The following is a 19,263-nucleotide window of genomic DNA, read 5'->3' as shown; positions in this document are numbered from 1 at the left end:
AAAGCTGTAATTATGGTAACAGGTAGGAAATTTGGGTACTCCTGAGTAATACTCTTTAAAGTTGTGTCATCCCCCACCCCAAAAAATTACTGGTATTAATGTAAGTCAAAGGTAAAATTCATATTATTCTGATTCAGGAGTGACATTTATACACATAAACATATTCACTGGGAAGGAGTAATGTTTCTAGAACAAACAGGAATTCTGAAATATTCTAGTTAAACTGTTTTCAACAGACTTTTCAGTTTTGGTTGCTGTAAACAATTTCTTACTCTCAGCAAACTAAACACTTCATACATATAAACATTCACCATTTGTTTCCCCATTTTCAGTATTTTCTAATTTTTGTGATTTGGACAAAATAACAAAAAGGTTATTTTTTGCTTTTGAAGACTAAGAGTTTGTGTTTTATTTTATATAGTGGTTGCCAGTGGGAATGTCTTTTCCTTCACATTTAAATAAATTAAGTGTCTGAATATTTACTTAATGAATCTTAATTAGCATCACAGCATTCATGAACATGTGTTTCAGTTATTTATACTATGTCAAGGACATTTTGTTTTCAAGTTTCTAAGTAATTTCTGTGAATGCAAATGGAAGTGGCATGCATTAGCACCAATATTCAAGAAACAAATTGTTATTTTGTCATAAAACCTACCTTTGATAGTCTAGAATTTAAGAGCAACTTTGAGGCACCTAGTAAATCTTTCACCTATTTGTATCTGTCTTACCTTCCAGCCTGTAAGTGGCATTTAGCTAGGTTTTTATTAAAAATAGACTTCACAAGAAATTTTATATTCACATTAAATGCAGAAATACTTTAAAGTCAGGCATTTATTATTCAACTGTTACTAATATAATAGACATGATCATTCATTTTTTGAAACTAATTGATCTATCAGTGCAAACGCTGAAAAGTATGAAATGCTTGGTGGATAAATTTGGCTGCAACAAAATTAAAAACTTCTATTTATCAAATAATACCCAAAACATATTTTCTTAAAAAGTTATTAATTGGGAGAAGATATTTAGAACACATACAAGTGATAAAATCTTCATGTCTATATTACATGAAAAACTCTTTCAAATAAATAAGGAAATAATGAATATATCCTACAGCTCTGCTCCTCAAAGCATAAACATTAGCATCACCTAGGAGCTTGTAAGAAATGCAAATTCTAACACCCTGACCAAGACCTACTGAATCAGAATTTCAGGAGGTGGACCCCAGGAACCAGCTCTTTTAACAGTCTCCCCATATAATTCTTAAGCACTCTGAAGTTTGAGAAACCTCACCCTAGGGAAACATGTATTTAAGTAATGTACATAGGTGTACTGTTTGCATATTCGCACTGGAGAACATTTTCAGCAGTGAAAATGAAGGAACTACATCTCCATGAAATGATGTGGATGAATAACAAGCATAAATGTTGAATGAAAGAAAGTCAGAAAAACATAGTGCAATTCTATTTATGAGCATGCAAAACAGACTACGCTGTTTAGGAATATGTACATTGACCATAGGAATATGTGAGCAGACCATTTAAAAAGGGGGTTCAGTTCAGTCGCTCAGTCATGTCCGACTCTTTGCAACCCCATGTACTGCTTCCCTGTCCATCACCAACTCCCAGAGCTTACTCAAACTCATGTGCATTGAGTCGGTGATGCCATTCCAACCATCTCATCCTCCATCATCCCCTTCTTCTCCTGCCTTCAATTTTTCCCAGCATCAGGGTTTTTCAAATGAGTCAGTTCTTCATATCAAGTGGCCAAAGTATTGGAGTTTCAGCTTCAGCATCAGTCCTTCCAGTGAATATTCAGGACTGACTTCCTTTAGGATGGACTGATTGGATCTCCTTCCAGTCCAAGGGACTCTCAAGAGTCTTCTCCAACACCACAGTTCAAAAGCATCAGTTCTTCGGCACTTAGCTTTCTTTACAGTTCAAGTCTCACATCCATCCATGACTACTGGAAAAACTATAGTTTTGACTAGATGGACTTTCATTGGCAAAGTAATGTGTCTGCTTTTTAATATGCTCTCTAGGTTTGTCATAGCTTTTCTTTCAAGGAGCAGGGGTCTTTTAATTTCATGGCTGTAGTCACCATCTGCAGTGCTTTTGGAGCCCCCCGAAATAAAGTTTCTGACTGTTTCCATTATTTCCCCATCTATGAAGTGGTGGGACCAGATGCCATGATCTTGGTTTTCTGAATTTTAAGCCAACTTTTTCACTCTTCTGTTTCACTTTCATTAAGAGGCTCTTTAGTTCTTCTTCACTTTCTGCTATAAGGGTGGTATCATATGCATATCTGAGGTTATTGATATTTCTCCCTGCAGTCTTGATTCCAGCCTGTGCTTCATCCAGCCTGGCATTTCACATGATATACTCTGTGTAAGTTAAATAAGCAGGGTGACAATATACAGCCTTGGCGTACTCCTTTCCCGATTTGGTACCAGTCTGTTGTTCCATGTCCGGTTCTAACTGTTGCTTCTTGACCTGCATACAGATTTCTCAGGAGGCAGGTAAGGTGGTCTGGTATTCCCATCTCTTGAAGAATTTCCATAGTTTGTTGTGATCCACATAGTCAAAGGCTTTGGTGTAGTCAATAAAGCAGAAGTAGATGTTTTTCTGGAACTCTCTTGCTTTTTCGATGATCCAGCAAATATTGGCAATTTGATCTCTGGTTCCTCTGCCTTTTCTAACTCCAGCTTGAACATCTGGAACTTCACGGTTCAGGTACTGTTGAAGCCTGGCTTGGAGAATTTTGAGCATTACTTTGCTAGCATGTGAGATGAGTGCAATTGTGCGATAGTTTGAACATTCTTTGGCATTGCCATTCTTTGGGATTGGAATGAAAACTGATCTTTTCCAGTCCTGTGGCCACTGCTGAGTTTTCCATATTTGCTGACATATTGAGTGCAGCACTTCCACAGCATCATCTTTTAGGATTTGAAATAGCTCAACTGGAATTCCATCACCTCCACTAGCTTTGTTTGTAGTGATGCTTCCTAAGGCCAACTTGACTTCGCATTCCAAGATGTCTGGCTCCAGATGAGTGATCACAGCATCATGGTTATCTGGGTCATTAAGATCTTTTTTGTATAGTTCTTCTGTGTATTCTTGCCACCTCTTCTTAATATCTTCTGCTTCTGTTAGGTCCATACCATTTCTGTCCTTAATTGTGCCCATCTTTGCATGAAACGTTCCCTTAGTATCTCTAATTTTCTTGAAGAGATCGCTAGTCTTTCCCAGTCTATCATTTTCCTCTATTTCTTTGCATTGATCACGTAGGAACACTTTTTTATCTCTCCTTGCTATTCTCTGGAACTCTGCATTCAAATAGATGTATCTTTCCTTTTCTCCTCTTCTCAGCTATTTTAAGGCCTTGTCATACAGCCATTTTGCCTTTTTACATTTCTTTTTCTTGGGGATTGTCTTAATCACTGCCTCCTGTACAATGTCACAAACTTCCATCCATAGTTCTTCAGGCACCCTGTCTATTAGATCTAATCCCTTGAATCTATTTGTCACTTCCACTGTATAATCATAAGGAGTTTGATTTAGGTCATACCTGAATGGTCTAGTGGTTTTCCCTACTTTCTTCAATTTCAGTCTTAATTTTGCAATAAGGAGTTTGTGATCTGAGCCACAGTCAGCTCCCAGTCTTGTTTTTGCTAACTGTATAGAGCTTCTCCACCTTTGGCTGCAAAGAATATAATCAGTCTGATTTCAGTGTTGGTCATCTGATAATGTCCATGTATAGAGTCTTCTCTTGTGTTGTTGGAAGAGGATGTTTGCTATGACGTGTGCATTCTCTTGGCAAAACTCTGTTAGCCTTTGACCTGCTTCATTCAAAATTTACCTCTTACTCCAGGTATCTCTTGACTAGAAAGACCTGGTTCAATCCCTGGGTCAGAAAAGTCCCCTGGAGTAGGGAATGGCAGCCCACTCCAATATTCTTTCCTGGAGAATCTCATGGATAGAGGAGCCTTGCAATCTGCAGTCCATGGAGTCACAAGAGTCGGACATGACTTAGTGACTAAACTGCCGTCAAAGACATGATCATTTATGTTTAAGGGAATTGTTAGAACAAGCTTAATGCAAGAATGGGGCTTCCCAGGTGGCTCAGTGGTAAACAATCTGTTTGCCAAGAAGGAAACGCAGGTTTCATCCCTGGGTTGGGCAGGTCCCCTGGAGAAGGAAGTAGCAACTCACTTCAGTAATCTTGCCTGGAAAACCCCATGCACATAGAAGTCTGGTGTGCAGTTCATGGGGTCACAAAGGGTCAGACACAACTTCATGACTAAACAGCAACAATTCCAGATTAAATATCAGTATCATTGTTTATTCAAATATTCACTCAATAAGAAAAGATTTTTTACATCCTGTTATTTGTGATTTACTTGATGGGTCCCAGAAACTGTGTTTTCCTCAAGTTTTTTTTTTTTTTTTTGAAGTTATTTCTGAATAGGGCTTACTGTTGCAGATTATTGTAAATCTGTCAAATGCTTTAAATATTTTTGAAATATTTATGTAAAAAATTGAAATCATTTTTCTGAATTTGAACATTTATTTGGTGTTTTCACATTTTGTTTGTAAGGTTAGTTTTTTTAAATACACTAAATACAGTAGAGTGATGAATCATGTAATTTACATATTATTTCTTTAGTGGGAAAATTTGGATGAGTATTGGAAAAGAGGCTATATTATAAAAGACTGCTCTAGAAAATCTAAAATTTAGCTACTAGTATCTGAGTTACAGGTATCATTAGACAGAGACCATGGTTAACATATTATCTTAAAGGACGTAATTGAATTACATAAAATGTGATTGTTCTTTTCCTCCCCTAGAGATCTTAGTTTAAAACAGAATGTATAGATTGCCATGTCAGTATTGCAAGCCATGAGCTCAAAAGTGTCTCTAAGCTAGCTTTCTTTCTGTCTAGTGATTATTATTTCATCTTTTTGTGACCATTCGACATATAAATGTGTAGTGCTTGTACCTCTTAATATTTCAAGTGTTATTTCTTCCTCTAGTGGTTCTGAATTACTCTTAAGCTGTATAAACTATGTTTTAAACTCTACAACAGAGCCAATTTAATTGTCCTCTTTAAATGTTAAGCTATTGTTAATGCTGAAAGATTTGTTTCAGATTTTAATATTTATATTAAATTGCATTATTGGTTTTAGTTCTTTACTCCTCTGTGTGCTTATGTGCTTTGATACGAAACAGTTTTTTCCCACTGTCAGAAACAACCCTACCCTGACCTTGAACTTGGCAGTGAGACTTGCTTTGGCTCCAGTGATGTTAGATATAAAATTGACCAAAAGTTTGAAATGCACTTTCCCAGTTGGGCTTGCTTACTTTTGCCCCTTTGCCATCACCAGGAAGAGAACATGATCAAGCCAGCTGCTGGTCCCAGTGAGAGGAGGAATGCCACTTGGAGTGGTGCTGATTTGCCCCAGCCAAATCATTTTCAACCTCCAGCTGCATAAAGAAGTGCTACTGAAATTAGCCAACACTAAGCTGTCTCTCAGATCTGTGAAAATAAATGATGGCTCTAAGCTACTAAATTTTAGAACAGTTTGTTACACCACAATTTTGTGGTAATGACTAAATAATGTCCTGTTCTTAGAAATTTTATGATACTGAGTGAATAAAGGCTATATAATTATCAAGGCTCTAATCATCTTCTGTTTATGAAAGAATTTGTTATTTATTGAGTGTCAGTGTATATTAGCTAATTATATTACCTTCACTGGCTTCCCCTTGTGTGAAATCACAGGGAAATTTTTACATAAAAATACTACCTTTGTGCATATGCTTTACAGTCTTCACATGTAAAAATGCATACTTAAATACATGACATGTAATCTGAAGCAAAGGTCTCCAAACTGAAGTAAGAAAAGCCTGATGGAACACTGGAAGTATTCAGGGTTTGTGTTGAAAGTATTCAGGATGTATGTAGATCCTCAGAGTTCGTGTATAAGTTGATATGCCTGCAGTGAAGCCTGAGCTACCAGGCCAGTGCCTCCTTTCTTCTCCAACTTTTATAATAGCTTTTTTCTGTTTTACAAAAGAAAGGCATACTCGTTATTATGCGTCTTAAGATGATACGTTTTGCCAGGTTGTAAAAACCTCAGGATTATCTAACAAAGGGCTCTTTCTTCTAAATGTTGTTACTGAATAACTTGCTGTCATCCTTTGTCTTAAAAATATTTCTGTCAAGAGTGAAACATTGTGTTAGAAAAAGTATATTTTGTACTTTTAAAAAATTCTTTTACCTTAGATATTTCTTGAGTGAAACTGAAAATGTGTGAAGTTTTTTTTATTTTTTCTTTAAAGGACTTCTTTCTTGAGTTTTGTCAAGAAGTGTACACATTGTTCCCTATTTTCAAGTTTCATGGGAGCAAAATTGATGTAAATCTTTTTACTTCAGTTGGATAATAAACAGATACAATTAATTTGGTCCATTATCTGCAATTTGAAAATCTTGAAAGTTCTGAATATCAAAATTTCATTTCATTTGATGGCATGATTAGATATCTGCTTGTCTTTATATATCCCAGTTCATGTCATTGTTCACAAGTTTTCCAGTAGAAATATTAAAGTATTTGATTACAGTGTGCAGACACACCCTTATTTGAAGTGTTGCATATTTCCTTTCAAAAAGTGAGAAGTTTAGAATTATGAAGCTTATCTGTCCCAAGTGCTTGGGTTAAGGTATTGTGTTTTTGCACATTGGTTTGATGTTGTTAAAACCATTTTATTACTTTGCAAAAATTGTGATTTGTAAAATACTCTCAATTACTAGGAAACAAGGTAGATGATTCTAGTTCCTTGTGTTATATAAGAAATTAAGGCACAGTCCAATCAAGATGTCAAATCATTAGAAAATATTTTTAATGATAGATGACTGTGATTTGGGGCACAGACGTGGGATTTAAAAAATTGAATGACATTACTATGACATTTTACATTTTTTATGACTGTACCTTTATAAATATATAAATTAAACTATAGGAATAAAATTAATACCAACAATAAGAATGGGATTCTAAGAGTAGGTAAACTCATTTGTAGTTACCAGGACAAAAAGCAGAGGGAGAGGCTGTGCTACAACCATCTTACAAAGACATGTATTTCTAATAAAATATTGTGTGCTACATGCTTAGTTACTCAGTCATGTGCTGTTCTTTTGTGAACCCATGGACTGTAGCCCATGAGGCTCCTCTGTCCATGGAATTTTCCAGGCAAGAAAACTGGAGCAAGTTGCCATCTCCTACTCCTGGGGATCTTTCCAAACCAGGGATCAAACCCACATGTCTTGTGTTGGGTGCATTAGCAGGTGGATTCTTACCCCTGTGCCACCTGGGAAACCCTAATACTAAAACTAAACAAATACTAAAACTAATACTAAAACCTAAACAAAAAATACTATTTTTGCTTAATAATTACCAAAACTTATTGTTTTTTTTTTATCAATTGTTTACTGATAACTTTAATAGTAACTTAAGTGGAAAAAATGTCCTACAATTAGAGCATTTTGGTCACAGAAAATTAATGTTTGTATTGTGTACAGTTTTCTTTTTCAGAGGAGAGAATGCGAAGTAAGACAGTCTAAAAAGACAGTACAAAATCAATTGGATGCTTTTTATTTTGCAAGGGAAATGAAACAAAATTCAAGGATAAGATTACATAAAGTTTTCCATTATTAAATAATAATTTGTTTATGTGTATTTTTAACTGGTGATGTTCAACATAAAACTACTGTGATGTTTAGGTTTCATTAGATATACTTAATTCATATTTTAAAATGTTATTTAAATATGTTGTAAGGGCAGCTGTTGCAAATTTATGATGAAAAATTTTAGGCTTTGATTTTAAAATTTATGAGGCTATAGTTTTTCAGTATTCATTTAGGAAACAGAAGTCTACTTGGTTAGTTAATTTTGGGACAGATGTAGGTAGATAGTTGTAGTCAGCAGAGAATCAGTGAGTAGCTATTACTTGTCAAAAAACAGGTGCTAAATGCTTTAAAATTGTTAGATTGAAAAGCGAAATGGAAGTATAAGTCACCCAGTTGTGTCCAACTCTTTGTGACCCCTTGCACTGTAGCCCACCAGGCTCCTCACTCCATGGAATTCTCCTGGCAAGGGTCTTCCCAACCCAGGGATCAAACCCCGGTCTCCTGCATTGCAGGCAGATTCTTTACTCTCTGAGCCACCAGGAAAGCTAATTGTTCGGTTAGTCTTTAAATGAGTTATCACACAACGTTAAATGAAAAAAAACACTTGCAGTTGTTAAGAAATATGTATTTTTATGATATAAATGAAGGAGTTTTAGTAAGATGTGAATTTTTTCATAAGTTCAAACATGAGTGTGAAAAGAACACTCTGCCGTTATAGGTCTGTGATTATAGTTTTCAGAATTGGAGAAAAATTTTCTTGCTTGTTCACGTTCTCTAGTGCTCTCTTTCAGCTCCCCTTCCTTCTTTGCCTTCCTTTCCTCCCCCTCTCTTTTATCTCCTTCTCTCCCCTCCGTCTTCCCCTTTTCTGTTCTGTCCTCCTTCCCTGACCTTTCACCCCGTGTTTCTCCGCCCCTCTCTCCTCCCTCACCAGCCTGCTTCCTCTCTCCTACCAGTGCCGTCTCCTCCTCCCCTGTGTCCGGTCCCTCCTCCTCTGCCTGTTTCCCTCTGTTCTTACGTGTCATGCTGCCTCTGCCAGTGGCTCTCAAGCCCACCCTTGAGTCTCTTGCCCACAGTTCTTCATATACATTTCCTGATTTCTTTTCATTACCACCAGTTCATCCTTCAATTCTTGTTATCTCTTTGTTTTACGGTTCTTCTGCCATGCCAGAAAAACGGAGTAAATGCCTTTTTCAGATTACTAATTAAGCAAAAATCTGAGGTTTGGCTGACAAAATAATAAATTATTTGTCTTCTATCAGCTTAGAATTGACTTCCCTATGTTTATTCTTTTCATGAGGCATTTTATCAGACTTTATTTCTAACTGGGTATATAGTGATACTGATGTCACAGGGACAACTGATTGTGAGACCAAGATTGCCAACATATTAAATTATATTAAATTTTTATTAAATATATTAAAATTGTCTACACATTAAAATTTTCTAGCCAGGGTACTTAATAGATGCTACTGCAAAGTGAACAAGGAAAGGCTGAGCTGTTGCTCTGGTGGGCTGGTGTGAATGAGAAGGAACCGCAGGCCAAGTCAGTGTAGTTTTCTTACAAGTTGCAAGAATGTGTGCTCTATAGATGTGATGAGATATTGTCAAAACATAGCAATTTGGCTTAGTGTATAGAAAGCTACCAGAAAATGTTACCTTCATCTTAAAAGCAAAAAACACTATATGAGAAACAAAATTACAATCTTCCTGATCCCCTAAGAGGGCTGAGGTCACAAGGCAGGGGAACACTTATTTTAAAAATAACTTTGTATTTGTTACCATCTATACAAAAATTAAAAATAATCCTAAAATTCAGGAGATCACAGAAAGGTAGACAAGCAAATAAATTATATGTTGTAAAAAATAACATTAGACTAGTGTTTTTAAAATCTGAAATGTATCAGTCTTTTTTAAGAAGCTGAATCATTATTCATGTCTGGGCCCTGTTATAGACCTACTGAATTAGACTCTTCAGAGAGGAGACCAAGCATTTGCATTTCAAAATCACTCCTCAGATCATTTTCACGTGTACCCCTCTGACTTCTCCTGGGACATGAATAACTCTTCTTGCTAAAAATGTTTACAGCTTCCTGAATTGTTGCCTGAATTGTTGGAACAAGAATATGGAAATGCAGATAAAGGCTAAATAATGAAGATCTTTTATATGTCATAGTGAGAAAGCTTTGTTTGTTTGATGAATATCATTGCATTAAAATATTGTTTCTGTTTTAATAGCATTTAGCAAAACATAGGGACCAAATCTGCCTAGAAAAAGAGAAAAACCAAATTGTATTTTCTTATGAACTATTATTATTTGGTTAAAAATAACCAAATTGTTTTTGCTTAGGAACTGTTATTATTTCTTATGAACTATTATTATTGAGAAAATACGATTTATTATGACTTTTTAAAAACAGCATAAAGGTCATTAAATAGATTGAACTCCAAATCTACATTATCTTTTGTAGTTAAATTCTCCATTTTGGATTAGTTTTTCAATCTTTTTCTTGCATGGAATTTACCATATTACTAATATAGAAAGACACTTAATATAGAAATATACTTTATATTAATAAAAATTCTCTGGATTGGATGAAAGTGCCTCTGGAAGTGGAGGGACAGTGTGAAATACACCAGAAAAGTAGTTACTTGACATGTATAACATGAGGGTTAATCAGTCTTTGGGGCTTCCCGATGGCTCAGTGGTAAAGAATCTTCCTGCAGGGCAGGATACGGGAATTCAGTCCCTGGGTCAGGAAGATCACCTGGCAGAGGAAAAGGCTCTGCTCCAGTATTCTTGCCTAAAAAATCACGTGGACAGAGGAAGTACAGTCCGAAGAGTGGCAAAGAGTAGGACACAACTGAGCCCTCACACACCCAGTCTTTTATTTTGAAACTTGCTTCATAATTATACCAATATACGTAATAAGGTTCTCTAGAGAGTGTTCTGGTTCTAACAGTGTGATAGACTAGATAAACTGAAAATCCTCTGTCAATGAACATTTATATTTCAGCTAAACACTACTTTAGGTAAAATACATAAAATACTCTTCTAGATAGATAGTTTACAGAGTATTGAAATAGCGAAGGGTCACAAACAAAGCAGAATATAAAAACCAGAGAAGTAAACATGTGAGCTGAAGTTCTGTTCCCTGCTGGTGATGGGAAGTCGCTGGCCTCAGCAATCCAGGGACCTGGATATTGAAGTGTTAGTGGGGAGGGAACAGATGGGGTGGACCTGGGAAGTGTGTACCTAGAGTGTTGTAATTGCCTATTTGCAAGGTTACAATTCTAGAAACTTTGTCTTAGCCTGGGCTCTGAGTGGTGGAGAGGAATTGACTCCCTGAGAATTCTAACCACTGCCTTCAAGGTATGGGATGCTTCTTCTTCCTACCCCACCACAGAGAAATAAGCAAAAGGGGAGAATTAAATCAAGAATTGAATAAAATGTAAGGAATGAAATCCTGTGAGCAAAGAGATAAATGTGGTAAATAATATGTTTACCCACATAAATGTGGGTAAATCTTAGCTAGTATTGAGTATATAAAACAACAACAACAGTAATAGAAAAATAAGACTAGTTTGGGGGTTTTAAAAAGGTGGAAGTAAAAATTTGGACAATAAAAATGTAACCCAGGTTTTGGAGGAGTATTCATGAAATGGAAACAATGTAAGGTTTTTATATAATCTGTGTGACAATATTAATTAAGTTTGTCCTTAAAGTCATGCCTGCATTCTCAAATTTTAAACCATTAAAGAATAGAAGTAGAAACTCTACTTTCAAATCTACAGTAAGAGAGAAAACTCAGTTTGTATTAAAAAGAACTCTACAAGGCAGGAAATGAAGAATCACAGAAAAAGCCAGGATAAGAAAAGTAAAAATCTAAATAATGATGAGAGTTAATCCAAACATTTAACTAATCTGATCACACTAAATTGAAACAGATTGAATTTACTATTTAAAATGATCAGCTAAATGCTGTATAAGAACCCTGTCTAGGCTTTTTTGGTTCTTTCCTACTATCAACTGATTTAGACAGCTGTTTTCTAGATATTTGAAATAAATCAGATTTATTTACAACCTTTACATGTCCACATGGTTTATTTTTACTTTGGCTTTATTGCCTTTCTAGTAATGAAGATAGTTTAAAGTATCCCCAGTGTTTATTAGTTATTACTTAAGCATTGTTTACATTGATTTCTTAAAGCAAAAGTGTTTGAAAAGAGATTGAAGTAAAGCAGATCAGTAAAGATTGAAGCAAATTCATTCTCAAAGAATAAACACATATTTTTGCAGGTGTTTATTTGGCTGTATGTAAACTTAGCAATCTAGAAAATAGATTACTAGTCCATTTTATTTCTCTTGTGGCAATGCTGATTTTGTATTTCTAAAGCCATTAAGATTTGCAGGGCAATGCCTCTGAATTTAGATTTATGATGTTTGAATAATTTTATGAAAGTTTAATTTAAAAAAAGTCACCTACTAAGTTGAAGAGGAAAACGGATCCTTGAATTTCCCTGGTGATTAACACACAGTTTATTGCACAGAAACTGATTCCAAAGCAGGGAGACTGTGAAACTAGGAAATTTTGCTAGCATTTTGTGCTTATTTAGTCTCTTATAAGCCACTGAATATTCTAGATTGTGTGTTGTGCCATATTACAGTAGTATAATAATAAAACTATATATTCCACAAGTAATTTATTGTGTATACTTTCAAATGAATTCAAATAACAAAAACAAATTTTAAAACTTTCTATATTTGATACAAATTTTTTTTTGTTTTCCAGTGATAAACAGTGTTATCATTGTTTAGCCACTAATATGTATGCATAGAACACTGTATTGAGTCCTATTAGTGAGTATGAAGATTTAAACACTATTTTTCCTGTTGCCAGTCTGAGAAACACTTTTCGGGGAAAGAGTTTAGGGAAAACACATTTTCTTCCACCAGAGGTAATTAAAACCAACAAATCATGTTGTTCAGTTGCTCAGTCCTGTCCGACTCTTTGCAGCCCCATGGATTCCAGGGTGCCAGGGTCCTGCCCTTCACTGTCTCCTGGAGTTTGCTCAGACTCCCATCTATTAAGTCAGTGATGCCATCCAACCATCTCTTCCTCTGTCACCCGCTTCTCCTCCTGCCCTCAGTCTTTCCCAGCATTGGGGTCTTTTCCAATGAGGCAACTCTTCACATCAGATGGCCAAAATATTGGCGCTTCAGCTTCGGTACCAGTCCTTCCAATGAATAATCAGGGTTGATTTCCTTTAGGGTTAACTGATTTGATCTCCTTGCAGTCAAGGAACTCTCAAGAGTCTTCTCCAGCACCACAATTTGAAAGCGTCAGTTCTTTGGTTTCTCAGCCTTCTTTATGGTCCAACTCTCACATCTGTACATAAGTACTGGAAAAACCATAGCTTTGACTATACAGAACTTTGTCAGCAAAGTAATGTCTCTGTTTTTTAATACACTGTCTAGGTTTGTCATAGCTTTCCTTTCAAGGAGCAAGCATCTTTTAATTTCATGGTTACAGTCACCATCCACAATGATTTTGAAGCCCAAGTCATAGTCATAGTAATGATTTGTAAAAGTTTTTATTTGCCCATAAATTTTGGAATTAACATATAAAATTAATTAATATGCTCTCTCCCTACCATAGAAAGATAAATTTGGAAAAAAATAAATGACTTTATTCATAGTAATCAGTAATACAGTTGATATTTTTCAAATTCTATCCTTTAGATTTCTCAAGAGTTGGCAGGTAGGAAGAAAGCCAGATGTAGGGAGAGAAAGAGGCTGAGAAAAGCGCCCCTTGCTCCTCCTTGGGCACTAGCCAAAGCAGCTCTTACTTCAGTCTGTTTTATATCCTGGGGTTCTAAGCAAGTTAGGTTGGGGACGACTTTGTGATAAATGTTTCTGCTACTTTTTCTTAACTGAGATTTTTGTTTTTATTTTTAATTTGGGAAAGTATACATAACTGAGATGCTGAGATTTCTGGGTCTCTTTAGACTTTTTTGGTGTGTGTGTAGTTTTAGGTTCACAGCAATATTGAGAGGGAGATCCAGAGAATTCCCCTGTGCCTTCTGACCCTACTCATGTATAGTCTTCCATTATCAACATCTCTCTCCAGAGTGGTGTATCTGTTAAAATTGATGAACATATATTGACACATCATAATCACGAGTTCACTTGTGGTGTTAATATTCTATGGATTTGGACAAATAAATTCATCATAATGGGCTTCTCAGGTGGCCCTAGAACCCACCTCCCAGCACAGGAGACATTAGAGATGTAGGTTCAGTCCCTGGGTGGGTCTGGAAGGTCCCCTGGAGGAGAACATGGCAACTCACTCCAGTATTCTTGCCTAGGAAATCCAGAGGACGGAGGAGCCTGGTGAGCTATAATCCATGGGGTCACAGAGAGTCAGACACTGCTGAAGTGACTTGGCATGTTTGCATGCCTTTCATCATGATAGTATCATGCAGAGTAACTTCTCTGCTCTAAAAATCCTTTAGATTTTCCTACCTGGAACATTTTTAGATGTTCCTGCTCTACCTGGAACAACCTGATGGAGCTTCTGACGAAGTTATGGAGAATGTCCTATGACTGTATCCTTCTGGAATTTTTGACTCTCAAACTAGTCCACACTGTGTGTGATTTCTTTTGATGCTGCCATAGCTACAGAAACATCTGCCATTTCATCCTCAAGTCTCCACACTTCTTTTCTCATTCCCACTGCTGAAAAATCTTTTTGCAGTACACAATGGCATAACCTTTACTTACACCCCAATATCCTTTACATATTACACCCTGTTTTGCTTATTAGCCTGAGAATGAAGTATTATTTCACTATACTGTAGTATGTTACTTTATAGTATCTTATTTTCAGCTCATAAAATAACTTGAGAAATTAAAGACTTATTTTACTAAAATGTTTTTCAGTTTTGAATTATTTACTGCAAAAAAAAAGGTTTAATCTTTTTTACCAATAAATTTAACATAAACACAGCAATTGAAGCCAGTATTGTTTTTATTCTGTTTTTACTCTAGCACATGCCAAACAAACTACAGCTATACATTTATACTTCCATAGTATAAGCTAAATGCTGTCATTTGAGGTAATCACTTAATGTAATTACAATGATAAACATAAAGTGGAATGTGGAAATACTCTTCCATATAAGCCACAGAAATACTGGCAAATTTATGAAAAACTAACATTATGGTTATGGAAGCTTTGAAAACCAGCAACGTTGTTATCAACACTGGGGCCAAAACTAGTTTTGGAACTTCTCAAAAATCCTCATTTCCAGGTTATTGCCACTATTTGACCTGACTTACAACTCACTAGAGAAAGCTCCATTGGCAAGATGTTGTTTCTGTTTGACCTGATTCAGAGTCTCCATGGGAAAAGACCTGGACCCCAGGGTGTTGTTGAAAACAGTCAGATGTAGTACCACAACTTTTGAAGGCTATGATGCCAGGTGGGACAAACAGGAGCCCTGTCAAAAATTTGAAAGAAGATCTGGGCAAAGGGCCACAACTTTTTGAAAAACCTCTCACGTGTTCCTGGGTTGAGAATGTTTTACATGTCTATGCCAGTGTCCTCTCTCAGAAAAACTGCAGAGAGATCTAGTCTCTTACCTCTTGCTGACCGTAAGTCTCTATATATGCTAGAAGTCAAGGGTAAGACAGATGTGTAAGTTGCAAGTAGAGACATCACTTTGCTGACAGAGGTCCGCATAGTCAAAGCTATGGTTTTTCTAGTAGTCAGATATGGATGTGAGAGTTAGACCATAAAGAAGGCTACACACAGAGATCTCCTTGGCAAAGGGTTGAAGACACTGACCCAAACCACTTGAGGAAATCTTGTGACTTCTAAGTGACTCAGTAGCAGCCTTTACTCTGCTAGGTTTAAAAAAAATACAACAGAACTGATCAGAGACTTCAGTGGTTCTATATAGCAGGAATTACAGACTCTATAGAATTTAGTTCTGGAAAAGTCACTGAACAAATAAATAACACCATCCACAAAAGTCCAGCCACAATAAACCTGGGAGAGGGAAGGTAGGAACTGATTCTGGAATTGTCACATTTTGCTATCTGAAATGTCTAGATAGCATTTTTTTTGTTTTTTTGGGGTTTTTTAGTTTTTAATTTTGTATTGAGGTATAGCTGATTATCAATGTTGTGATAGTGTCAAGTGGACAGCGAGGGGACTCAGCCAACAACATTGTTGTTGTTCAATTGCTAAGTCGTGTCCAACTCTTTGTGACCCCATGGACTGCAGCACGTCAGGCTTCCCTGTCCTTCACTATCTCCTGGAGTTTGCTCAAATTCATATCCGTTGCGTCAGTGATGCTATCTAACCATCTCATCCTCTGCCCCACCCTTCTCCTTTTGCCTTCAGTCTTTCCCAGCTTCAGATTCTTTTCCAGTGAGTCGACTCTTCACATCAGGTGTCCAAAGTATTGGAGCTTCAGCATCAGTCCTTCCAATGAATATTCTGGATTGGTTTCCATTAGGATTGATTGATTTGATCTCCTTGCAATCTAAGGATCTCTCAAGAGTCTTCTCCAGCACCACAATTAGAAAACATCAGTTCTTTGGTGCTCAGCCTTCTTTATGGTCTAACTCTCACATCCATATCTGCCTACTGGAAAAACCATAGCTTTACTATGCGGACATCTGTCGGCAAAGTGATGTCTCTACTTTTTAATATACTGTCTAGTTTTGTCATAGCTTTCCTTCCAACGAGCAAGCGCCTTTTAATTTCATGGCTGCAGTCATCATTCACAGTGAAGCCATAGTCCCCTCAGGTCCCCTCCCATCCAGGCTGCCACATAACATTGAGCGGAGTTCCCTGTGCTAATCAGTAGGTCCGTGTTACCCATTTTAAATATAGCAGTGTATCCATGTCCATCCCAAACTCCCTAACTATCCCGTCTCCCCGTCATTCCTCCCAACAATCATAAGTCTCTAAGTCTGTGAGTCTGTTCTGTAAGTAAGTTCATTTGTATCATTTCTTTTTAGATTCCACATATGAAGGATGTCATACGGTTTTTCTCCATCTCTTTCTGACTCACTTCACTCAGTGTGACAGTCTCTAGGTCCATCCATGTTGCTGCAACTGCCATTATTTCATTCTTTTTAATGGCTTGTATATTTGCATATTTGTACTACATCTTCTTTATCCATTTCTCTGAAATGTCTAGTTTTTGACAAAAAAGTTTATGATATACACCAAGAAGCAGGGAAAATTCAGTCCATAAAAACTATCCCATATGTTGGGCTTACTAGATAGAGACTAGTCAACTTTTGTAGATAATATTAATGAATTAAACCATAATTAAGGAGTGAAGGAGAAATATGACAAATATATCTTTTCAAATAGTATTAAAAATAGAAATAAGAAGAAACAAATCAGAACTCTGTAGTTGAAAAGTGTAATAACTGAAAAGAAAAAATAACTGGAGGGACTCATGAGCAAATTTGAGCTGGAAAAACAATCAGTGAACTCAAGAGGCAGATCAATAGTGATTATTCAGTCTAAGTAATAGGGAGAAAAAAGAATGAAAAAATGAACGAAGCTTCAGAAACCTGTGAGACACTATCAAGCATACCAATACATACAGTGTAGACTCACAGAAGATAAGATGAAAGAGAAAGAGCCAGGAAAAATTTGAGGAAAGAATAGCCTAGATCTTTCCCAGTTGCTTAATAAACATCACTTTACACATCCAGGGAGCTCAATGAACTCAAAGTAACATAAACTCAAAATGGAAAAGATCAGGAACTACCAAAACGATTTTGAGAAGGAATAAAGTTTGAGGACTTTTTCTTCCCTATTTCAGATTTATAAAGCTCTAGTTATTAAGACATCATTGTACTAGCAGAAGAGTAGATATGTATGGATCAATTGATTAAGAATTAAGAATCCAGAAATAAATTCTTATTTATAGTCCATTCATTTTCAGTAAAGGTGCCAAGCAATTCATTGGGGAAAAAGTAGTCTGTCTCAGATGATACTGGGACAACTGGATTCATATCCATCCACATGCAAAAAGATTTACTAAGGCCTTTACTTTACACCATACACAGAAATTAACTTAAAACTGATCACAGACTTAAATGTAAGAACTAAAACAATAAAACTGTTAGAAAAAAAAACAGAAAAATCTTTAAGAACTTGGATTAGTCAGTTTTTATATTTACAATACCATGTGTTCTATAAAAAAAGATAAATTGGACCTTATAAAGTTAAAAACTTACCAAAGTACAAAAACTTCTGTACTTATCTAAAAAGATAAGCAACAGAATGGTTGAAAATATTTGCAAAACACATTTCGGATGTGTACCCAAAAGTTTCAGAGAACTCAATAATGGGGTTGGAACCATCATGTATTGTTGGTGGGAGTGTGAAGTGATATCTTGCACTGTCTGTCAGTTTCTCAAGAGTTAAACACAAGATTGTAACATGATACAGTATTTGCACTTTTCAGGTATCTGCCCAAGACCTAAATAAATGTCCATACAAAGATTTGAATGTGAGTGTTTAATAGCAACATTATTCACAATAACCAAAAAACTGAAACAAATATCCATAAACCAGTGAGTGGCTGGACAAGATGTGGTATGTCCACACAGTGGATACTATTTAGCAACAGAAAAGAATGAACTACTAACACATTTAAACATGTGGATGGACTGTAGAAACATTAGGTAAAGAAGCCACCCATACATAAAAGTTACATATATGATTCCATTTGTATAAGTTTTCAGAAAAGGCAAATTTATAGAGGTAAAATATAGCAGTTGCCTAGGGTAGTGGGTGGTAAATGTCCATGAGGGGTCTTATTGGAATGAAGAAAATGTTCTAAAACTGATTTATGATGATGCTTGCACCACTGGGTAAAGTTAGTAAAAATCATTGAATCATATACTTGCAGTGAGTAGATTTTTACCATATGGAAAATGTGTCTCAAGAAAGTTTATTTTAAAAAGCAAATGTGGGAAGAAAAATTGTATTGCATTTTGTTTAACTTGACGCCCAAAATGGTTATATTACTTTTCTAAAGCCATCAGAATGTAAGGATACATTAAAAATTTTCCGGTGTTTTGGGACTCCTAATACTATTTCTGGGGCCAGGATCTCAAGAAATATCAGTGGAACTCCCTTTCAGACTCACATTGGCATATGTGTCTACACTGTTTTGTACTAACCATATTCTCCTAGCTGCAAAACAAAACTTACTGTATTTGCTTATCTTTGAAAATGAGTTGTTACCCTTAGTTTTCTGAGTATTATAGGTTGGATATTGTTTCTGAAACATTTGATGAAAATCCCTCAAACCAGTTAAAATTAGCTTTGGTTTCCATTTCTTCATTTATTGCATTTTTTTCTTTTTCTTTTCTGTTTGCTTTTCTTTTAGATCACTGTGTTCACTACTATGATCTTCGTAACACTAAACAGCCAATCATGGTATTCAAAGGACACCGAAAAGCCGTTTCTTATGCAAAGTTTGTGAGTGGTGAGGAAATTGTCTCTGCGTGAGTATTACTGTTTTCAGAAATT

The 19,263-nt window shown here is 36.0% G+C and overlaps 1 protein-coding gene across 4 annotated transcripts in view; it reads left to right on the top strand.

Annotated features, from left to right (window-relative positions):
• COP1 (COP1 E3 ubiquitin ligase) overlaps nt 1–19,263 on the top strand; it is a 214,756-nt gene that overhangs the window by 147,151 nt on the left and 48,342 nt on the right. For 3 of the 4 annotated variants that reach the window (XM_043924369.1, XM_043924370.1, XM_043924371.1), the window contains one exon: nt 19,121–19,238. In XM_043924369.1, coding sequence (XP_043780304.1) covers nt 19,121–19,238 — 118 coding nt within the window. Of the gene's footprint in view, nt 1–5,387; nt 5,681–19,120; nt 19,239–19,263 lie in introns of those variants that run through there. The other variant, XM_043924372.1, reaches the window with a different exon arrangement.

The sequence above is a fragment of the Cervus elaphus genome, chromosome 14, assembly GCF_910594005.1.
Source record: "Cervus elaphus chromosome 14, mCerEla1.1, whole genome shotgun sequence".
Taxonomy (NCBI): Eukaryota; Metazoa; Chordata; class Mammalia; order Artiodactyla; family Cervidae; genus Cervus; species Cervus elaphus.
The sequence above is the reverse complement of the archived record's forward strand: the minus strand, read 5'-3'. Positions and strand labels throughout refer to the sequence as shown.